Source organism: Aquarana catesbeiana, linkage group LG01 (assembly GCF_042186555.1).
Source record: "Aquarana catesbeiana isolate 2022-GZ linkage group LG01, ASM4218655v1, whole genome shotgun sequence".
NCBI lineage: Eukaryota > Metazoa > Chordata > Amphibia > Anura > Ranidae > Aquarana > Aquarana catesbeiana.
The window spans coordinates 235,791,472-235,808,710 of record NC_133324.1 but is presented as its reverse complement, the minus strand read 5'-3'; the positions used below and the strand labels follow the sequence as shown (position 1 = coordinate 235,808,710).

The window sequence follows — 17,239 nt, the reverse complement described above, 5'->3', positions numbered from 1 at the left end:
GGAGTTGTGGCAGGAGGTCCTTGACAATTTCTAACTGACAAATTTGACCTTCCTAATATATGCTCCCGTTTGCGTTGCCTCTTGGGAATATGTGACTAAGAGGAGTTAGATATGTATACCAAATTATTCCTTAGGATTCCCTATTTTGGGGTACAGAAGCTCAGGAGGTAGATATATACGGAACAACTGACGTTAGGGATGCGGTTGAAGGTAGTAAATGCAGACATTCTTTTATATCGCATGAGGAGCAGAGTTCCCCCAAAGAAGTTTAGGAAGGCGTGGTTTTGGTGGCTACACTTGAAATATACGCTGGAGGAAGATGTGGATCACCGAGTGGTTAAGGGGTGAGGGGACGCTGCATGATAATGGTCTTTGTGTTTTTTATTGCTAGGCCCTAACTGATGCTTAGGGTTAAAAGGTACTACACAATAATATAAAGAAAGGGATTTCGGAGCAACATACCCCATCTGCAATTGCCCATGGTTTTATGTATATAGTTGAGTTATGGTCCTTGCGGGAGGGGATGGAGTATTTTGAGGATATCCGATTGGGATCAATGGCTGGGGTAAACTGTCTTTTTGGTTCTTAATTTTATAAATATAAACCCCCCCCCCCCCCCAAAAAAAAAAAAAAAAGATTACTTAGATAACAAACCTTGTTTGAGATTTTGTATGCGACTTATATTTTACGCTATTAAAATCTATTTTTTTTTTTTTTTTTTAAAGGAGTAACGAAACTTACATTTAATTCAAAGATGTCCATAAACACAGAGTGACCCTTAGGTGTCTTCTCATTTAGACTTGCTGGAGACCAAATCCAATAAAAGTAAGTGCCATCAGAAGATAGGTGCACTGTGGTCATGTTGCTACCAATAGGAAAATGATTGGCTGGCATGGTGATTATCTGAGTGATCTGCAAACAGAAAAGAAAGCTGATTAAAGGTCAAGCAGTTAAAGTGAACCTGAACTGCCACATAGCTGTATATATTCAGCGTAAGATTAAAGTGCAAGCTCACCTTACCAAAAAGCACACTATGCTGTCCGATATGGTTATAGCAGCATAGAGTGCTAAACCTGAATTCCAGTTAGGGCTCAAGTTCAGTTTAATAAATATAGGCCAAAACTGCATTAAATACAAGCCACCTTAAACTATTCTGCAGCTTGTCATGGCTTTGTCCTCAGTTTTTATAGGTACAGAGCAGTTGTGCCCCCTAGTGCCAAAGGAGGGAACGCTGTTCTGTTCTTTTGGGCTACAGACAAGCAGTGTGTGTACTCTCACTTGTTGCCTTTGATGAGCTCAGCGGATGCAACAGAGGAGAGTTCACACTGTACATGTGCAGCCCGAAAGAACAGGACAATGTTCCTTCCTGTGGCAATAGTGTGCACTGCTAGCAATGGCTGCTCCGTCTCTACAATAACCTTGAACAGAACCACTGTAGGCTGCAGAACTTTTTAAGAAAGATTCTTTTTAATGCAGTTTTTGCTACAAGCTGAAAGGGAGCCACAGATGCAACACAGTATGCTAATGAACCCATACTGTACAGCACAGAGTGCATTTTAGTGAAGATGAACTTATACTTTTAACCACTTGCCGGCCACCTACCGCATATTTACTGCGTCAGGTCGGCTCTATTGCGCAAAATCACTTACCTGTACGTCATTTCATGCAATAGCCACTGGGTGGTGCGCCGCTGGAGGCACAGGGGATGCCATTCAGCGGCTCTGGCAGACCCGATGTCCACAGGGGATGCCAGTGCGGTGTTCCAATGACTCAAAAATTGCACCAAAAACGCTTAGTGGGGGACGTTTTTGAGGTGCTTTTGAAGAGGTTCCCATTTATTTCAATGGGAAGGTACGTTTTGGTACGGTTTTTAGGCTCCCCGCACATGCTCCAAAGATGCTGCAAGCAGGATTTTTTTCACTGCAATTGAAGTGCATCGCCCCAGTGTTTTTTTTTTTTTGTTTTTTTTTAAGAGTGCTTGAAAAACTCCTCAGTGTGAAAGAGCCCATAATAGAAACAAGTACACACTACAGGGATATGCTTTGTTCCTATTTTATGTCTTAAGATTTCATTCACTTTAAGCACTTCCCGCCCACCATATGCAGAATGAAGGCCGGGAAGAGGTTCAGTTATCCTAACTGGGCGTCATATGATGTCCAGCAAGATAAGCCCTGGGGATGTGCAGCGCAGCGATCTGTGGTGTGTCAGTCTGACCCACCGCATCTCCGATCGAGGTAAAGAGCCTTTGATGTAGTCTCTTTACAACGTGATCAGCTGTGTCCAGTCACAGTTCATCACAGTGGAAATAGGAAGAGCAGTTTATCTGCTTTTCCTCCACCCGCACTGCCGGACGTGAGTAGAGGAGAGCCGATCAGCGGCTCTCCTGATGGGGGGGGGTCTGCGCTGATTATCAGTGCAGCTCTCCAGAGGGACCACCAGGGATGCCCACCCAGGACCACCAGGGATGCCAATCAATGCCAAATAGGGATGGCACTCAGTGCCCACCAGTGCCGCCTCATCAGTGCCGCCTCATCAATGCCAATCGGTGAAGCCTCATCAATGCCAATCAGTGCAGCCTCATCAATGCCAATCAGTGCAGCCTCATCAGTGCCAATCAGTGAAGGAGAAAACTTGCTTTTTTACAAAGTTTTGTAAAAGAAAAAAAAACTTTTTTTTAACATTTACAGTCTTTGTATTTCTAGCGCAAAAAATAAAAACCTCAGGAGGTGATCAAATACCACCAAAAGGAAGCTCTATTTGTGAGAAAAAAAAACATAATAATTTTGTTTGGGTACAGTGTTGGATGACCACGCAATTGTCATTCAAAATGCAACAGCGCTGAAAGCTGAAAATTGGTCTGGGCAGGAAGGGGAAAAAGTGCCCTATATTGAAGTGGTTAAAGACCGAAGCTCTAAGCTGAGGGGTCACCCTTGCAGATGTACTCCCAAGCCAGGCTGTGAGAATTTATATAATACACACAGCGTGGCTCAGCCACGTCCCAGCTCCCTTCTCACAGGATTTGACTGACAGCAGCTGCTCTCATGGTCTCTTGTGAGACTAGGAAGAGCGAGCAGCAGTGCTACAGACGTGACAGAGATAGATCAGTGGAGGAATCAGGTAACTATTTAGTCATGGGGAAATTACTGGGACATTTTGTACCCTTATGCATAGAATGCATGAAGGTAAAAAAAAAAAAAAGATTAGACTTTACAACCACTTTTAAGCATTGAAATTCACAGTTGCGTTTACAGTAGGATTTGCCTTTAAAGTTTAAACTGCTGAGTGTGCAGTTGGTTCAGCAGTTTAAAATTAAAATAACATTTTGCTGAAGCATGCAGCAATTCGATACGTCAGCTAAAGGATAAAGGATATTGTCAAATAGGGATGAGCTATATAGTAATAGCCATCCTGACAAAGAAAGTTGCTGCCTGGTCCTGAGGGTCTCATAACAACGTATTAGTTAAGTTTTAAAGGAGATCATATGCATGACCCAGATTGCCTGGGGAGCTTTAAATAGACTGTTGTTAATGTGGAGCAGCATCTGAGAGTACACTTGCTAGAAAGCCTCCAGAAATGGTTAAAGTGGAGCTCCAGACAAAACAAAAACAAAAAAAAAAAAAAAAAGAGTGGGGAAAGGGAAGAACCTCAGTCAGGCTTTTGTGTCCGTGACCCTGCTGGGGAGCACCAAAGACATGATATGGCCTTTGGCAGAACCTATCAACCAAAACTAGCATCTGTGGAGATAGACACATCAACCTTGTAACGCTTAGAGAACATATTTACAGAAGACCAGGTCACAGCCATACAGATCTGAGACACAGAGGCTTGATGATGAAAAGCCCAAGAATAACCGTCTGTCCTAGTGGAGTGGAAATTAATGCCAAGAACAGGCACTTTATCTGGCAACTCCTAGGCCTGCACAATAACTGGTCTAATCTGCTTAGAAAATAGTGGATTTGGAAGTAGGAGAACCTCTTTTAGAACCTTCTGAAATAACAAACAAGAAATGCATTTGATTGGAAGAAGCTGTGGCCAAAAAGGTAAACCTTGACGGCCCTTGCCACACTCAGCAGTGAGATATCACTTTGGGGTGAACCGCTGTCGGACACAGGAAAGGGAACACAATATCCTCACTAAGGTGAAATGCAGAGACTACTTTAGGTAAGAAATAAGGGCCTTGATCGCAAAACAACCTTCTCTTTATGCAAGATCAAAAGAGGCTCCTTACAGAAAAACAAGAATAACTCAGAAAACCTGGCCAAGGAGATGGCCACAAGATAGGCTACCTTAGGGGCTAGAAACAGTCTCAAAAAATGTTTGACGGGGGGGATCTTTGTAACACTAAGAAATCATAAATTAAATCCCACAGTTGAAGAGAAGGCCTAACAAGAGCAGTGAGGTGAGTAACCCCTTGTATAACAGTACGAATCCGTAAATCATTAGCAAGAGGATGCTAAAAAACAGACAATGCAGACATCTTTGAAGATGCCAAGTATAAAATGTTTTTTTTTGGGGGGCTAAAAACGAGCCCACCAAAAACGCATGTGGGATAAACCCCCAGAGACTCATATTAGCAAAAATAAGTCTTTCAACCTTCGATAAACGTGATAGACTAATATTGTGAGAACAAGATTTGTCCGCTTTAAGTCTCTGTGTGAGCATCTGCTGGGGAAGGTAGCAGTGGGTATTTAGGGGGGAGAAGTGAGGGAAAAAAAAAAAAAATCAACACGCACTCACCCAACAGGGCTGCAGCATCGGACCGGCTGTCTACTGCCGGCTCTAAGACTAGGAACTGAATGATCACTGATCAACTGCTGATCCCTCAGTTCTCTGTCTGCTCTGAGCAGAGAGCAGTGACCGTCAGTCACTGCTCTTTGCTCTGCCCCTTAATCACTCTCTGGAGCGTCCGACTGTACAGGGGGCAATGCCCCCAGTGGTGCTCTGAGAGGCTAAGCCAAATGCCAGTCAGGCATCTGGGTGGAACTCTATGCTAAAGTCGTGATCCATCCAAAGCCTGGATAGGCTCAGTGACATTAGCGGACACCAGGCTTTATCCTGCGGTTGGCTGAATCTAGATCACAGGAGTGCAGAAATAAGTGCATGCCTGTGACCCAGAAGAGAAGTATGGCTAAAAAAGCATTGGCGATACTTCTTGGTTAACCTCTTACAAGGTGGAAGAGGAATAAGTACCTGAGGATGAATAGGACGGAGGGGGGGGTTCAGAATCAGGCAAAAGGCACGGGTGGTTCTGACTGGGACCTTCAAGAAGTGTAAATGGCACAATTTTTGCCTGTGACAAGCTCAATGTTAATCAGAGTTTGGTCCTGAGTAAGGTGGGTTGCTTGTACCTATAGGGCAAATGCCCTTCCATTTAGCACCAGACATGCTAGTGAAAATGAAAGACTTTTAGAAAAGGGCCTTACCCAGTCCCCCAGAAATACTTACGAACAGCTGAGCAGAAGTGTACCAAAAGTTAAACAGAGGACGGCTGTGTGACCAATTGGACTGCAGGTGCATGTACTCCAAAATTGGGTCTGCTGTGGTCAACTCTGTCCCTTAACCCTCTCGCTGCCACCAATGTAAGGCAAATGAGAGAACAGAATTGCTTGCAGCTGGCCTGTGCAGTATGCCTTTAGTTTTCTATGGGCCTATTGTCTATTTCTCCTGTCGATAGCAGTAAAACCTTGCTTATCATTAAAGCGTATTTATAGTCAAAATGTAAAATCATAATGTATATATATGTGTGTACATACATACATACATACACATCCACCGTGTATGTCACTTATTTTTAGTCTACTCCCAATAAATCTTAACGATGTTGACGTTTGAAAACTTACTTAGAAAATCCCCACACATTTACTTCCTTGAATTCTGGGATACGTACTCCCTGTGCCCTATGAGCAAAACAGCAGAGAAGCTACAAAGCATTACAGGGAATCCAGGAAGTTGTGGAAAGAGATGGCCAGCAGGCAGATAGAACCCACGACACGAAAGGAGATTTTTCAAAAGCTTATATTGGATTGTCAAAAAATAACAAATGTTTGTATTGTTAGTACATGGCTGATGTCAAGTTGTGTCCTTAGACAATAGAGAAATAATTTTTGCCAGAAGTTTTGCCAAAAAGACTGAGTCATTCTTTAAGCCTAAGAGATATTAATCCTTTAACTTAAGGTTGGGGGTTAAACTGGACATATACACACTGCTACCATTTGTCATACCTTTTTGATGCATATAAAAACATTTTTAAAAAAGTTTTCCGTGTGAAACCGCAAGAGTAAATGAATACTTACAGTATAACCAATAACTATTTTATAAGTTGTTCAGAGAACAATGCCAGATCTATGAGTTCTTTACAAACCTCACATTTACCTAATTTTCATTAATACAAGCAAGTCTACTACAAAGCCATCCGTTTACCTGAAGGGTGTACTGGTCGATGATTTGGAAAAGGAAATGAGGTTTGTTATCGAAAGATGTCGGCCGATGAAGCAGCTTCCCATTTCCATAAGCAATCCAGCCAGCCTCCAAATCTTCATTCCGACAGTAGACAAATCCCCTGAAGAGTAATGGGCACATTTAGCATTATCCACGAAAACTGACACCATGATGCAAATTATTAAGTCCAGCAGAAGAAGTATGACTCCTAGGTATAGGCAGGCCATACATTAAAGTGATTGTAAAGTCTTGTTTAAAAAATAAATAAATAACAAACATGTAATACTTACCGCCTATGTGCAGTTGGTATTGCACACGGAAGCCTGGATCCTTCTCTTTCAGGGTCCCTCTTCGCTGCTCCTGGGGCCCCTCCCTCCTGTTGAGTGCCCCCCACAGCAAGTGGCTTGCTATTGGAGCACCCGAGCCGAGCTGCAGCTCCGTGTGTCCATTCAGACATGGAGATGCTGTTCAGCCCCGCCTCCTCTCTCTCTCCTGATTGGCTAACTGACTTTGATTGACAGCTGTGGGAGCCAATGGTGCGGCTGCTGTGTCTCAGCCAATCAGGAGGAGAGTCCCGGATGTCCGAGGGACTCGTGGACATCGCTGAACAGAGATGTGGCTCAGGTAAGTATTGGGGGATGCTGCTATAACACAGGTGTTTTCTTACTGCATTAAGTTAAATTTCATATATATATATATATATATATATATATATATAAAATTTGACCAGATTCCTCCATCCACATATTTGATGTAGTGAAAGAGATTGCTGCTCACAGGTGAAACAATCGGTAACACCCCAATGTTGCTTCTGTGAGGTGGGGTGCACGCTCTGCCACTGCAGCAGAAAACATTGAACGGAGAATCTTCGGATCGGCAGCACACTCACACAGTAAGTAAAGTATAAAGTCTTTATTGAAGCATGAATATTAAAAGCACTGGATGGGTACAGGCAGGGGAAATGCAGGTAGGTTGACGCATTTCACACTATAGAAGTGCTTTGTCAAAACCACCTTTATACTTTACTTTCTGTGTGGGTGTGCTGCCGATCCGAAGATTCTCTGTTCCACATATTTGATGTGGATGGGGGAATCACTCCCACTGAGTTATTGTATTCTGACAGCAGGGAGCTTTCCCCACCGTCAGAACACACTGATCAGTGTTGCCAACTATAGCTGGCGGCACTGATTGTTCAGGAAAAACCCAGCAAGCTGGTTGTGCAGAGGTCAGAGTCGACTCAACTGACGCTGAAAATACTACTTTTTTTGTAACCAATGTTTAGTGGTAAATCATCTTCCGTAACCACCCACCATAAATGCTAAATGTACATAAATGTACAATTTTTTTTTTATCTGTTTGTGTATGCACGTTATTTTCTAGCAGCACCCAGTAAGGCTTAAAAATCATTTCCATTTTTACATTGGAATAACACCTACTTTTGTAACTTAAAATTTAAAACCTTCTGCTTACCTTTTTACATGCTCTTTTCTGAAAAGTCCATAAAAATTACGTAAAACTAAACTGCATTTTCAAGGCTGCAAATAGTTCTGCTTCTTTTAAATGAAAAATAAAAGGCTTACCGTAAAGTGCCATGAAGTCCTGATCCCAGCTTGCTTAACCCTCTTCCCACAGAGTTAGTTGTATATAAGTAAAGCCCATCTGAGGCCAAGCAGCGACCCAAATCTGCATCTAGGTTATAAAAAATAAAAATTATGAATAAGGTCAACTAGAGGTGATTTTTTTTTTTTTTTTTACTTCCAACACTGCTGCAAAACAATCTTTATATTGTGGCAGCAAATAGGTGGGTGCATGGGTAGAGGAGTTCACAAAGTTGCACCTTGAAGAATCATTGTAAAAGTGGAATTTTAGTCATAAAATTAAGTCCGGATAGATCACAGGCCCCTTTTTCAGGTATAAAACATTAAAAAAAAAAATCAGTGCCTATACCATTTAAAATCCACGAATGCATGGTCTTAACCTGCTCTGCACATGCTCAGTTGCTTTCTATTCTCAGCACTGTGCCTAAAATCAGAGACATTAGAGGCTGATCAGCTGACAGCTTTAGGCTCCATGCACACTGAAGCTCAACATCAACTGCAGTTTATTGGAGTTTGGGCTTTTTTAAAAGCCCATAAACTCCACTCTATGTTAGCCTATGTGTCCATGCATACATGGACGTTATTTAGCTTTAATGAGCAGTGGAGTTTATGGGCTTTTTTCTGAACGCCAGGAATTTGCGTTCAAAGTGCCGCTTTTCACCGCCAAAAAATGCCAAATGCCGATAATTAGCATTCGATGTTCTATTTTTTTCAATGCATTGTGGGATTTTTGGAGTGTCCCCTGTTTATTTTTATTAAAAATGCCCATAAACGCTAATAAACGCTAGTACAATACGCTGTGAGGCTCCATGCACACTGAAGCTCAAAAAAGCTTTTTCTGGACACCAGATTGCTGGCCGAAAACATGGACGTTATTTAGCTTTAATGAGCAGTGGAGTTTATGGGCTTTTTTCTGAACGCCAGGAATTTGCGTTCAAAGTGCCGCTTTTCACCGCCAAAAAATGCCAAATGCCGATAATTAGCATTCGGTGTTCTATTTTTTTCAATGCATTGTGGGATTTTTGGAGTGTCCTCTGTGTATTTTTATTAAAAATGCCCATAAACGCTAATAAACGCTAGTACAATACGCTGTGAGGCTCCATGCACACTGAAGCTCAAAGCTCACACTGGTTGAAAAACATGCCTTTAACAGCTCCTCAGGATCGGCGCGGTGTCCAAAAAAAAAAAAAAAACTCGCTTTAAATCGTGAATCGAGTTTTTTGTTTTAACAAAACGCAGATGGCGTTTTTTTTGGCGGTGAAAAACGGCACTTTGAATGCGAATTTCTGGCGTTCAGAAAAAAGCTCATAAACTCCACTGCTCATTAAAGCTAAAAAACGTCCATGTGTGCATGGCCACATAGGCTAACAGAGTGGGCTTTTAAAAAAAAAAAAACGCCCAAACTCCAATAAACTGCAGTTTAAGAGATCCAGTGTGCATAGAGCCTTAAAAGCAGCTTTTTCAACCAGAGTTTTCTGCCAGCAATCTGGCGTCCAGAAAAAGCTTTTTTGAGCTTCAGTGTGCATGGAGCCTTAAGATTTACTGTTGCTGAAGGGGAAAGAAAGCAACAAGATTGACATAGACTGTGTGGAGGGAACACAGATTAGTGAGGGAGAAAAGAAATGTAGGAGAGGTGGCAGGACAAACTCTGCTGTCAGGGAGAAACAAAAAAAAGTTACCTCTAAAGCCTAGTACACACGAGCCGAATGCCGGGCGGCATCGGACAGTTCAACAGAAACCGGCTAACATTCGGCCCGTGTGTACTGGAGTCAGGTCGGCTTCTGTCAAAGGGGCATGCCTGAAAAAAAGTCTGCCGACCATCCCCGAGTCGGCACTCTTAGCCAATGGCTAAGAGCGCTGACCGGAGTATACTGGCAGAACACAATAGAACAGCAGGGAAGATTTCTGTACTAACATTGGATTGTTAGTACAGCAGCTCTGACCTGAGCTATCAGGTTTTTTTTAATTTAGCATATATTCTCTCCTTTCTCCCCCCGCAGATCTGTGAACTTCAGCACTATAAAGCTTCTGCAGCCTTTCCCTCTAATGCAGCCAAGACATACAATTATAGCTGGACACGTACATTTTTTAGATCAAAGAGAAGGGGAGATTTTCTAATGAGAACGTGACTGCTCTGGGCTTCAACAAAATGGCGGCCTCCAAAAAGAAGAAACAGGAACAATTCTGGAGGCAATTTACAGCACACACTCATTTTGGTAACTAAATTATCAATGTGAAATGTAAGTCTGTTTGTTAAAAACATTAAATTATCAAACGGTTATTGGTAAAGTGTCACCCAACGTAAAGGTCTACGTATTGCTTTTAAAAAAAGAGGAATAAAAATTGTATTAAATATTATAATATATACAATATATATATATATATATTTTATTTATATAAATATAAATATATATTATATACGCAGCGCTTTATATATAAATATATATACACACACACATACACAGTGGAGACGGAAAGTATTCAGACCCCCTTAAATTTTTCACTCTTTGTTATATTGCAGCCATTTGCTAAAATCATTTAAGTTCATTTTTTTCCTCATTAATGTACACACAGCACCCCATATTGACAGAAAAACACGGAATTGTTGACATTTTTGCAGATTTATTAAAAAAGAAAAACTGAAATATCACATGGTCCTAAGTATTCAGACCCTTTGCTCAGTATTTAGTAGAAGCACCCTTTTGGTCTAATACAGCCATGAGTCTTTTTGGGAAAGATGCAACAAGTTTTTCACACCTGGATTTGGGGATCCTCTGCCATTCCTTCTTGCAAATCCTCTCCAGTTCTGTCAGGTTGGATGGTAAACGTTGGTGGACAGCCATTTTTAGTTCTCTCCAGAGATGCTCAATTGGGTTTAAGTCAGGGCTCTTGCTGGGCCATTCAAGAACAGTCACGGAGTTGTTGTGAAGCCACTCCTTCGTTATTTTAGCTGTGTGCTTAGGGTCATTGTCTTTTTGGAACGTAAACCTTCGGCCCAGTCTGAGGTCCTGAGCACTCTGGAGAAGGTTTTTGTTCAGGATATCCCTGTATTTGGCCTCATTCATCTTTCCCTCGATTGCAACCAGTTGTCCTGTCCCTGCAGCTGAAAAATACCCCCACAGCATGATGCTGCCACCACCATGCTTCACTGTTGGGACTGTATTGGACAGGTGACGAGCAATGCCTGTTTTTCTCCACACATACCGCCTAGAATTAAGGCCAAAAAGTTCTATCTTGGTCTCATCAGACCAGAGAATCTTATTTCTCACCATCTTGGAGTCCTTCAGGTGTTTTTTTAGCAAACTCCATGCGGGCTTTCATGTGTCTTGCACTGAGGAGAGGCTTCCGTCGGGCCACTCTGCCATAAAGCCCCGACTGGTGGAGGGCTGCAGTGATGGTTGACTTTCTACAACTTTCTCCCATCTCCCGACTGCATCTCTGGAGCTCAGCCACAGTGATCTTTGGGTTCTTCTTTACCTCTCTCACCAAGGCTCCTCTCCCCTGATAGCTCAGTTTGGCCGGACGGCCAACTCTAGGAAGGGTTCTGGTCGTCCCAAACGTCTCCCATTTAAGGGTTATGGAGGCCACTGTGCTCTTACGAACCTTAAGTGCAGCAGAATATTTTTGTAACCTTGGCCAGATCTGTGCCTTGCAGTTCCTTTGACCTCATGATTCTCATTTGCTCTGACATGCACTGTGAGCTGTAAGGTCTTATATAGACAGGTATGTGGCTTTCCTAATCAAGTCCAATCAGTATAATCAAACACAGCTGGACACAAATGAAGGTGTAGAACCATCTCAAGGATGATCAGAAGAAATGGACAGCACCTGAGTTAAATATATGAGTGTCACAGCAAAGGGTCTGAATACTTGGACTATGTGATATTTCAGTTTTTCTTTTTTAATAAATCTGCAAAAATGTCAACAATTCTGTGTTTTTCTGTTAATATGGGGTGCTGTGTGTACATTAATGAGGGAAAAAATGAACTTAAATGATTTTAGCAAATGGCTGCAATATAACAAAGAGTGACACATTTAAAGGGGGTCTGAATACTTTCCGTCCCGAGTGAGTGTGTGTGTGTGTGTGTGTGTGTGTGTGTGTGTGTGTGTGTGTGATCTGATTTTTGGTATTTTAATCAAATTTATTTTAATTAAATGCTTTTGGAGTAAAAATCTACCTAAAAGATAGTTTTCTATTTAAGATACAATAATTATTTCGTTTATTCAGCATGAAATGGGGCTTAGTTATGTAGCTGTTTATCCCATCCTCCAGGTTGTTTATGAACAAATTAAATAGGGTTGGTCCCAGCACAGAAACCTGGGGGACCCCACTACCCGCCTCTGACCATTCTGAGTAGGGCTGGGAAAAAAATTGTTTTAAATCTTGAATCGCCTAAAAACTCCTGCCCGCAGCTCCTCAGGACCGGCGCGGTGTCCAAAAAAAAAAAAAAACACTCAATCTGAATCATGAATCGAGTTTTTTTTAAAAAATAAATAAAATAATTTTTAGGGAAAAAAAAAAAAAAAAAATCGCAGATTTTTTTTCTGTTGAGAAAATCACCCAGCCCTAATTCCGAGTACTCCCCATTAATCACCACCCTCCGAACTGGCCCTTGTAGCCAGTTTTCAATCCATGTACTCACCCTATGGTCCATGCCAACTGACCTTACTTTGTACAGTAAACATTTATGGGGAACTGTGTCAAATGCTTTTGCAAAATCCAGATACACAACGTCTACGGGTCTTCCTTTATCTAGATGGCAACTCACATCCTCATAGAAAGTTAATAGATTGGTTTGGCAAGAACGATTCTTCACGAATCCATGCTAATTACTGCTAATGATACCGTTCTCATTACTAAAATCTTGTATATAGTCCCTTATCCCCTCCAAGAGCTTGTAATTCCCAGGGATGTATTTTGGGCCCTTTTTAAATATTGGTGCTACATTAGCTTTTCTCCAATCACCTGGTACCATTCCAGTCAGTAGACTGTCAGTAAAAATTAGGAACAATGGTCTTTCAATTACTTGACCGAGTTCCATAAGTACCCTCGGATACAAGCCATCTGGCCCCGGCGATCTATTAATGTTAAGTTTCCCCAAGTCTAATTTTAATTCTGTCCTCCGTTAACCATGGAGGTGCTTCCTGTGATGTATCATGAGGATAAACACTGCAGTTTTGGTTACTGAAGCCCCCGATTCCCTCGTGAAGACTGAGGAGAAGAACAAATTCAATACCTTCGCCATCTCCCCATCCTTTGTAACCAGATGTCCTTTCATTCTTTATGGGACCAATATGGTCTGTCCTCCCTTTTTTACTTTTTACATACTTAAAAGAATTTCTTGGGATTTTTTTGCTCTCCTCCGCTAATTGTCTTTCGTGTTCTATCTTGGCTGCCCTAATTGCACCCTTATATTTCTTGTTGCATTGTTTATAAAGTCTGAATGCTGATGATCCCTCAACCTTGTATTTTTTGAAGGCCTTCAAAAAATTATTTGCTTTTATATGCATTTTTACATTGGAGTTAAGCCATCCAGGACTTTTGTTCGCTCTTTTAAGTTTATTACCCAATGAGATACATTGGCTAATGCCCGTATTTAATATGCTCTTAAGGCAAACCCATCTCTCCTCCGTATTCTTTGTTCCTAAGATTTTATCCCAATTCATGCCTTCGAACAAGGTTTGAAGTTTAGGGAAGTTGGCTCTTTTGAAATTCAATGTCTTTGTATTCCCCTTATGTTTCCAATTTGTGTGATTTATACTGAAGCCAATTGACCTGTGATCACTGTGTCCTAAATTGCCCCATATTTCCACATCCGTGATCAGGTCTGTATTGTTGGTAATCAGTAGATCTAGTAACGCTTTATTTCTAGTTGGTGCGTCTACCTAGTATATAGGAACACTAATCAGTCACCTCCCCCAGTCAGTCCCCTCCCCCCCCCCCAGTTAGAATCACTCCCTGGGCAACACATATAACCCTTTGAACGCCTCCCTAGTGTTAACCCCCATCCCTGCCAGTGACATTTGTACAGTAATCAGTGCATATTTATAGCACTGATCACTGTATAATTGTCAATGGTCCCAAAATAGTCTCAAAAGTGTCCGATATGTCCGCCGCAATATCGCAGTCCTGACAAAAGTCACAGGTCGCCACCATTACTAGTAAAAATTTTTAAAAAAGTAATAAAAATGCAATAAACATATCCCCTATTTTGTAGATGCTATAACTTTTGCGCAAACCAATCAATATACGCTTATTGCAATTTTTTTTAACGAAAATATGTATTAGAATACACATCGGCCTAAACTGAGGAAGAAATTCGTTTTTTTTTTTTTTTTAATTGGGGATATTTATTATAGCAAAAAGTAAAAAAATCATGTTTTTTCAAAATTGTCGCTTTTTTTGTTTATAGCGCTAAAAATAAAAACCGCAGAGGTGATCAAATACCACCAAAAGAAAGCTCTATTTGTGGGGGAAAAAAAATTATAAAAATTTCATATAGGTACAGCGTTGTATGATTGCGCAATTGTCATTCAAAATGTTACAGCGCTGAAAGTTGAAAATTGGCCTGAGCAGGAAGAGGGTGAAAATGCCCAGTATTGAAGTGGTTAAAGAGCACCTGTCATTTCAGATCCAGCATGGCAGCGGGCTTCTCCTCACCTGCTGCCGCCACGTCCCTCACCTTGTTCTGTCACTGCCACTTCATCTGCCGTCCCATTAAACTGAATGGGACGGTCAGTGAGTCAACAGCGGCTCAGAGGAGGAGCTGCTGGGGACAGAGATGGCAGTTGCTCTTTAAAAATTATGATTTAAAAAAAAAAAAGTTGATTTAAATCAAGCCTTTTTACTAGTGATTTAAATCATGATTCAACCACTTCAGCCCCGGAGGGATTTACCCACTTCCTGACCAGGCCATTTTTTGCAATACGGCACTGCGTCGCTTTAACTGAGTGGTCGTGCGATGCTGTACCCAAACAAAATTGATGTCCTTTTTTTCCCCACAACTAGAGCTTTCTTTTGGTGGCATTTGATCACCACTGCGGATTTTATTTTTTGCGCTATAAACAAAAAAGTGACAATTTTGAAAAAAAAACAAACCAAAATGTTTTTCTTTCTGCTATAAAACATCTCCAAAAAAAATAAAAATAAAAAATGTATTCATCAGTTTAGGCCAATATGTATTCTGCTACATATTTTTAGTAAAAGAAAAAAAAATTGCAATAAGCGTATATTGATTGGTTTGCGCAAAACTTATCACGTCTAAAAAATAGGGGATAGATTTATGGCATTTTTATTATTTTTTTTTTTTTTTACTAGCAACGGCGGTCATCAGCGATTTTTAGTGGGACTGCCACATTGCGGCGGTCAGATCTGACACCTGACATTTGTTACACTTTTTTTTGGGAACCAGTGACATTACAGTAATCAGTGCTAAAAATATGTACGGTTATTGTACTAATGACACTAGCAGGGTAGGGGTTAACATTAGGGGTGATCAAGGGGTTAAATGTGTTCCCTGTTTGTGTTTTCTAACTGTATGGGGGACTGTGTGACTGGGGAAAACACACGGATCCATCTTCCTGCTTAGCAGAAAGACAGGTTTTGTGGGATCTCCCGCCAGAATAGAGATTTGACTTGTTTACACAGGCATATGCCCGTTCTGGCACCGTGGGGAACGATCGCGGGTGGCCGGCGGACATCTCTACCCTGCTGGCCAGTGGGGGAGTGCGCGCACGCGCCCACAAAAGCTAGTTCATGAGCCGACGTACAGCTACGGCATTTTCGGGAATGAGCCAACCTGCCGCAGTATGACGGCTGGTTGGCAAGTGGTTAAATCGACTTGATTTAAAGCAAAACCAACTTGGTGAAAAACACCACCCCACCCCTCCCCTCCGAAAAGTGGTTTGCAGTGGATCATTTTTCAAAAATATTTGACAGGCAACTTGGAGGCAATATGTAGCCTCCTCACCACCTGTGTTAACCAATGAAAGCCGTCAGCATTGTGAGCACAACCGCATACATTACACGCCGTTACAGAGCAGTTGTGGATTGTTCCCATGTCTGCAAAAGCGACAGGTGGTACAAGTCTCACTGCACCACAAAAGTATATCAACATTGCTGCTGGCCATGGTGGCTTGTCAGATGAGAGGCAGTAAAATCACAGTCCTGGGCTGCCTATGTTAACAAGGTCTAACATTATGTGGTTAACACCTGAAACAACAGTATTTTGGTACAGGTCTTTATATTTTTCTACACATTTATATATAGATCAAGCTGTCTAAGAAAAAAGTGACAGAGGGGAGGCTTACTGTAACAATGCCAATTCCAAGAGTACTCATAAAGATATTTACATGTTTGAAAACTAAAAAAAAAATAAAATTACATTGTTACAACTTTTCAAGCATCCTAGGCCTGTGTTTTGATCAAGTTACAAAGTGGATATCAAGGCAAAAACTACTATAAAGGACATATGCAGTATATCACTGCAATACATGTGTATTTCCCCATGTTTTATCTCTTTAAAAAAAATCTGCAAATACCTGTAAATAGTCAGAAGTCATGTGAGCTCCTAACTTCCTGGTTAAGCTCTGCCCAGTTCTTGTCTTTTGTACTATACAATATAAACACCAAGGAAACCACACTAGGGCTCGAACTAGTGGTGAAGCAAATAGCAGCTAGCCCAATATCATAATACATAGTATACAAATATCATAAAACATATATACAGCGCTAAAAGGATAAAAAAAATACATGCCATGTAAATTAAACAAAAATGCACAAATCAGTGTGCATCATCATAGAATGAAATCAGAGTCCAAATAAAGTAGAAAAAAATGAGAGAGTCCAAAATTGAAGAAAACCAACCTAGTCGTCCAATCGTGGGGAATGAAGAGATAGGTGTGGATTTCCAAACACCACCAAATTTCTCTGGTTGTAAAACCACAAATCACCTCCGTGCACAAAGTGGAGGGGGGCTTACCAGAAAAGATGTGACCCCAATAAAGAGTGGTCAATCAGCACTTGTGTATTACTCCACAATGGCCTGCTTTACTCTGAACCACATGTCAAACCAGAATGTTGCCAATGGTATATTAAAATGGTTGTAAACAGGCACTTCATATCAAAAAACAGCTCCTACTCCAGGAAGCAAGATGGTCGTGGTGAAATCGTGCATGTGCAGTGGCACAAATTTCAACTCCTT

At 41.4% G+C, this 17,239-nt stretch overlaps 1 protein-coding gene across 3 annotated transcripts in view; it reads right to left on the bottom strand.

The window, feature by feature from the left end:
• HECTD4 (HECT domain E3 ubiquitin protein ligase 4) overlaps positions 1-17,239 on the bottom strand; it is a 282,112-nt gene that overhangs the window by 182,427 nt on the left and 82,446 nt on the right. For all 3 annotated transcript variants that reach the window (XM_073625973.1, XM_073625959.1, XM_073625965.1), the window contains exons 5-7: positions 8,019-8,127; positions 6,421-6,559; positions 742-912 (exon numbers count right to left, since the gene is read on the bottom strand). In XM_073625973.1, coding sequence (XP_073482074.1) covers positions 742-912; positions 6,421-6,559; positions 8,019-8,127 — 419 coding nt within the window. The remainder of the gene's footprint in view (positions 1-741; positions 913-6,420; positions 6,560-8,018; positions 8,128-17,239) is intronic.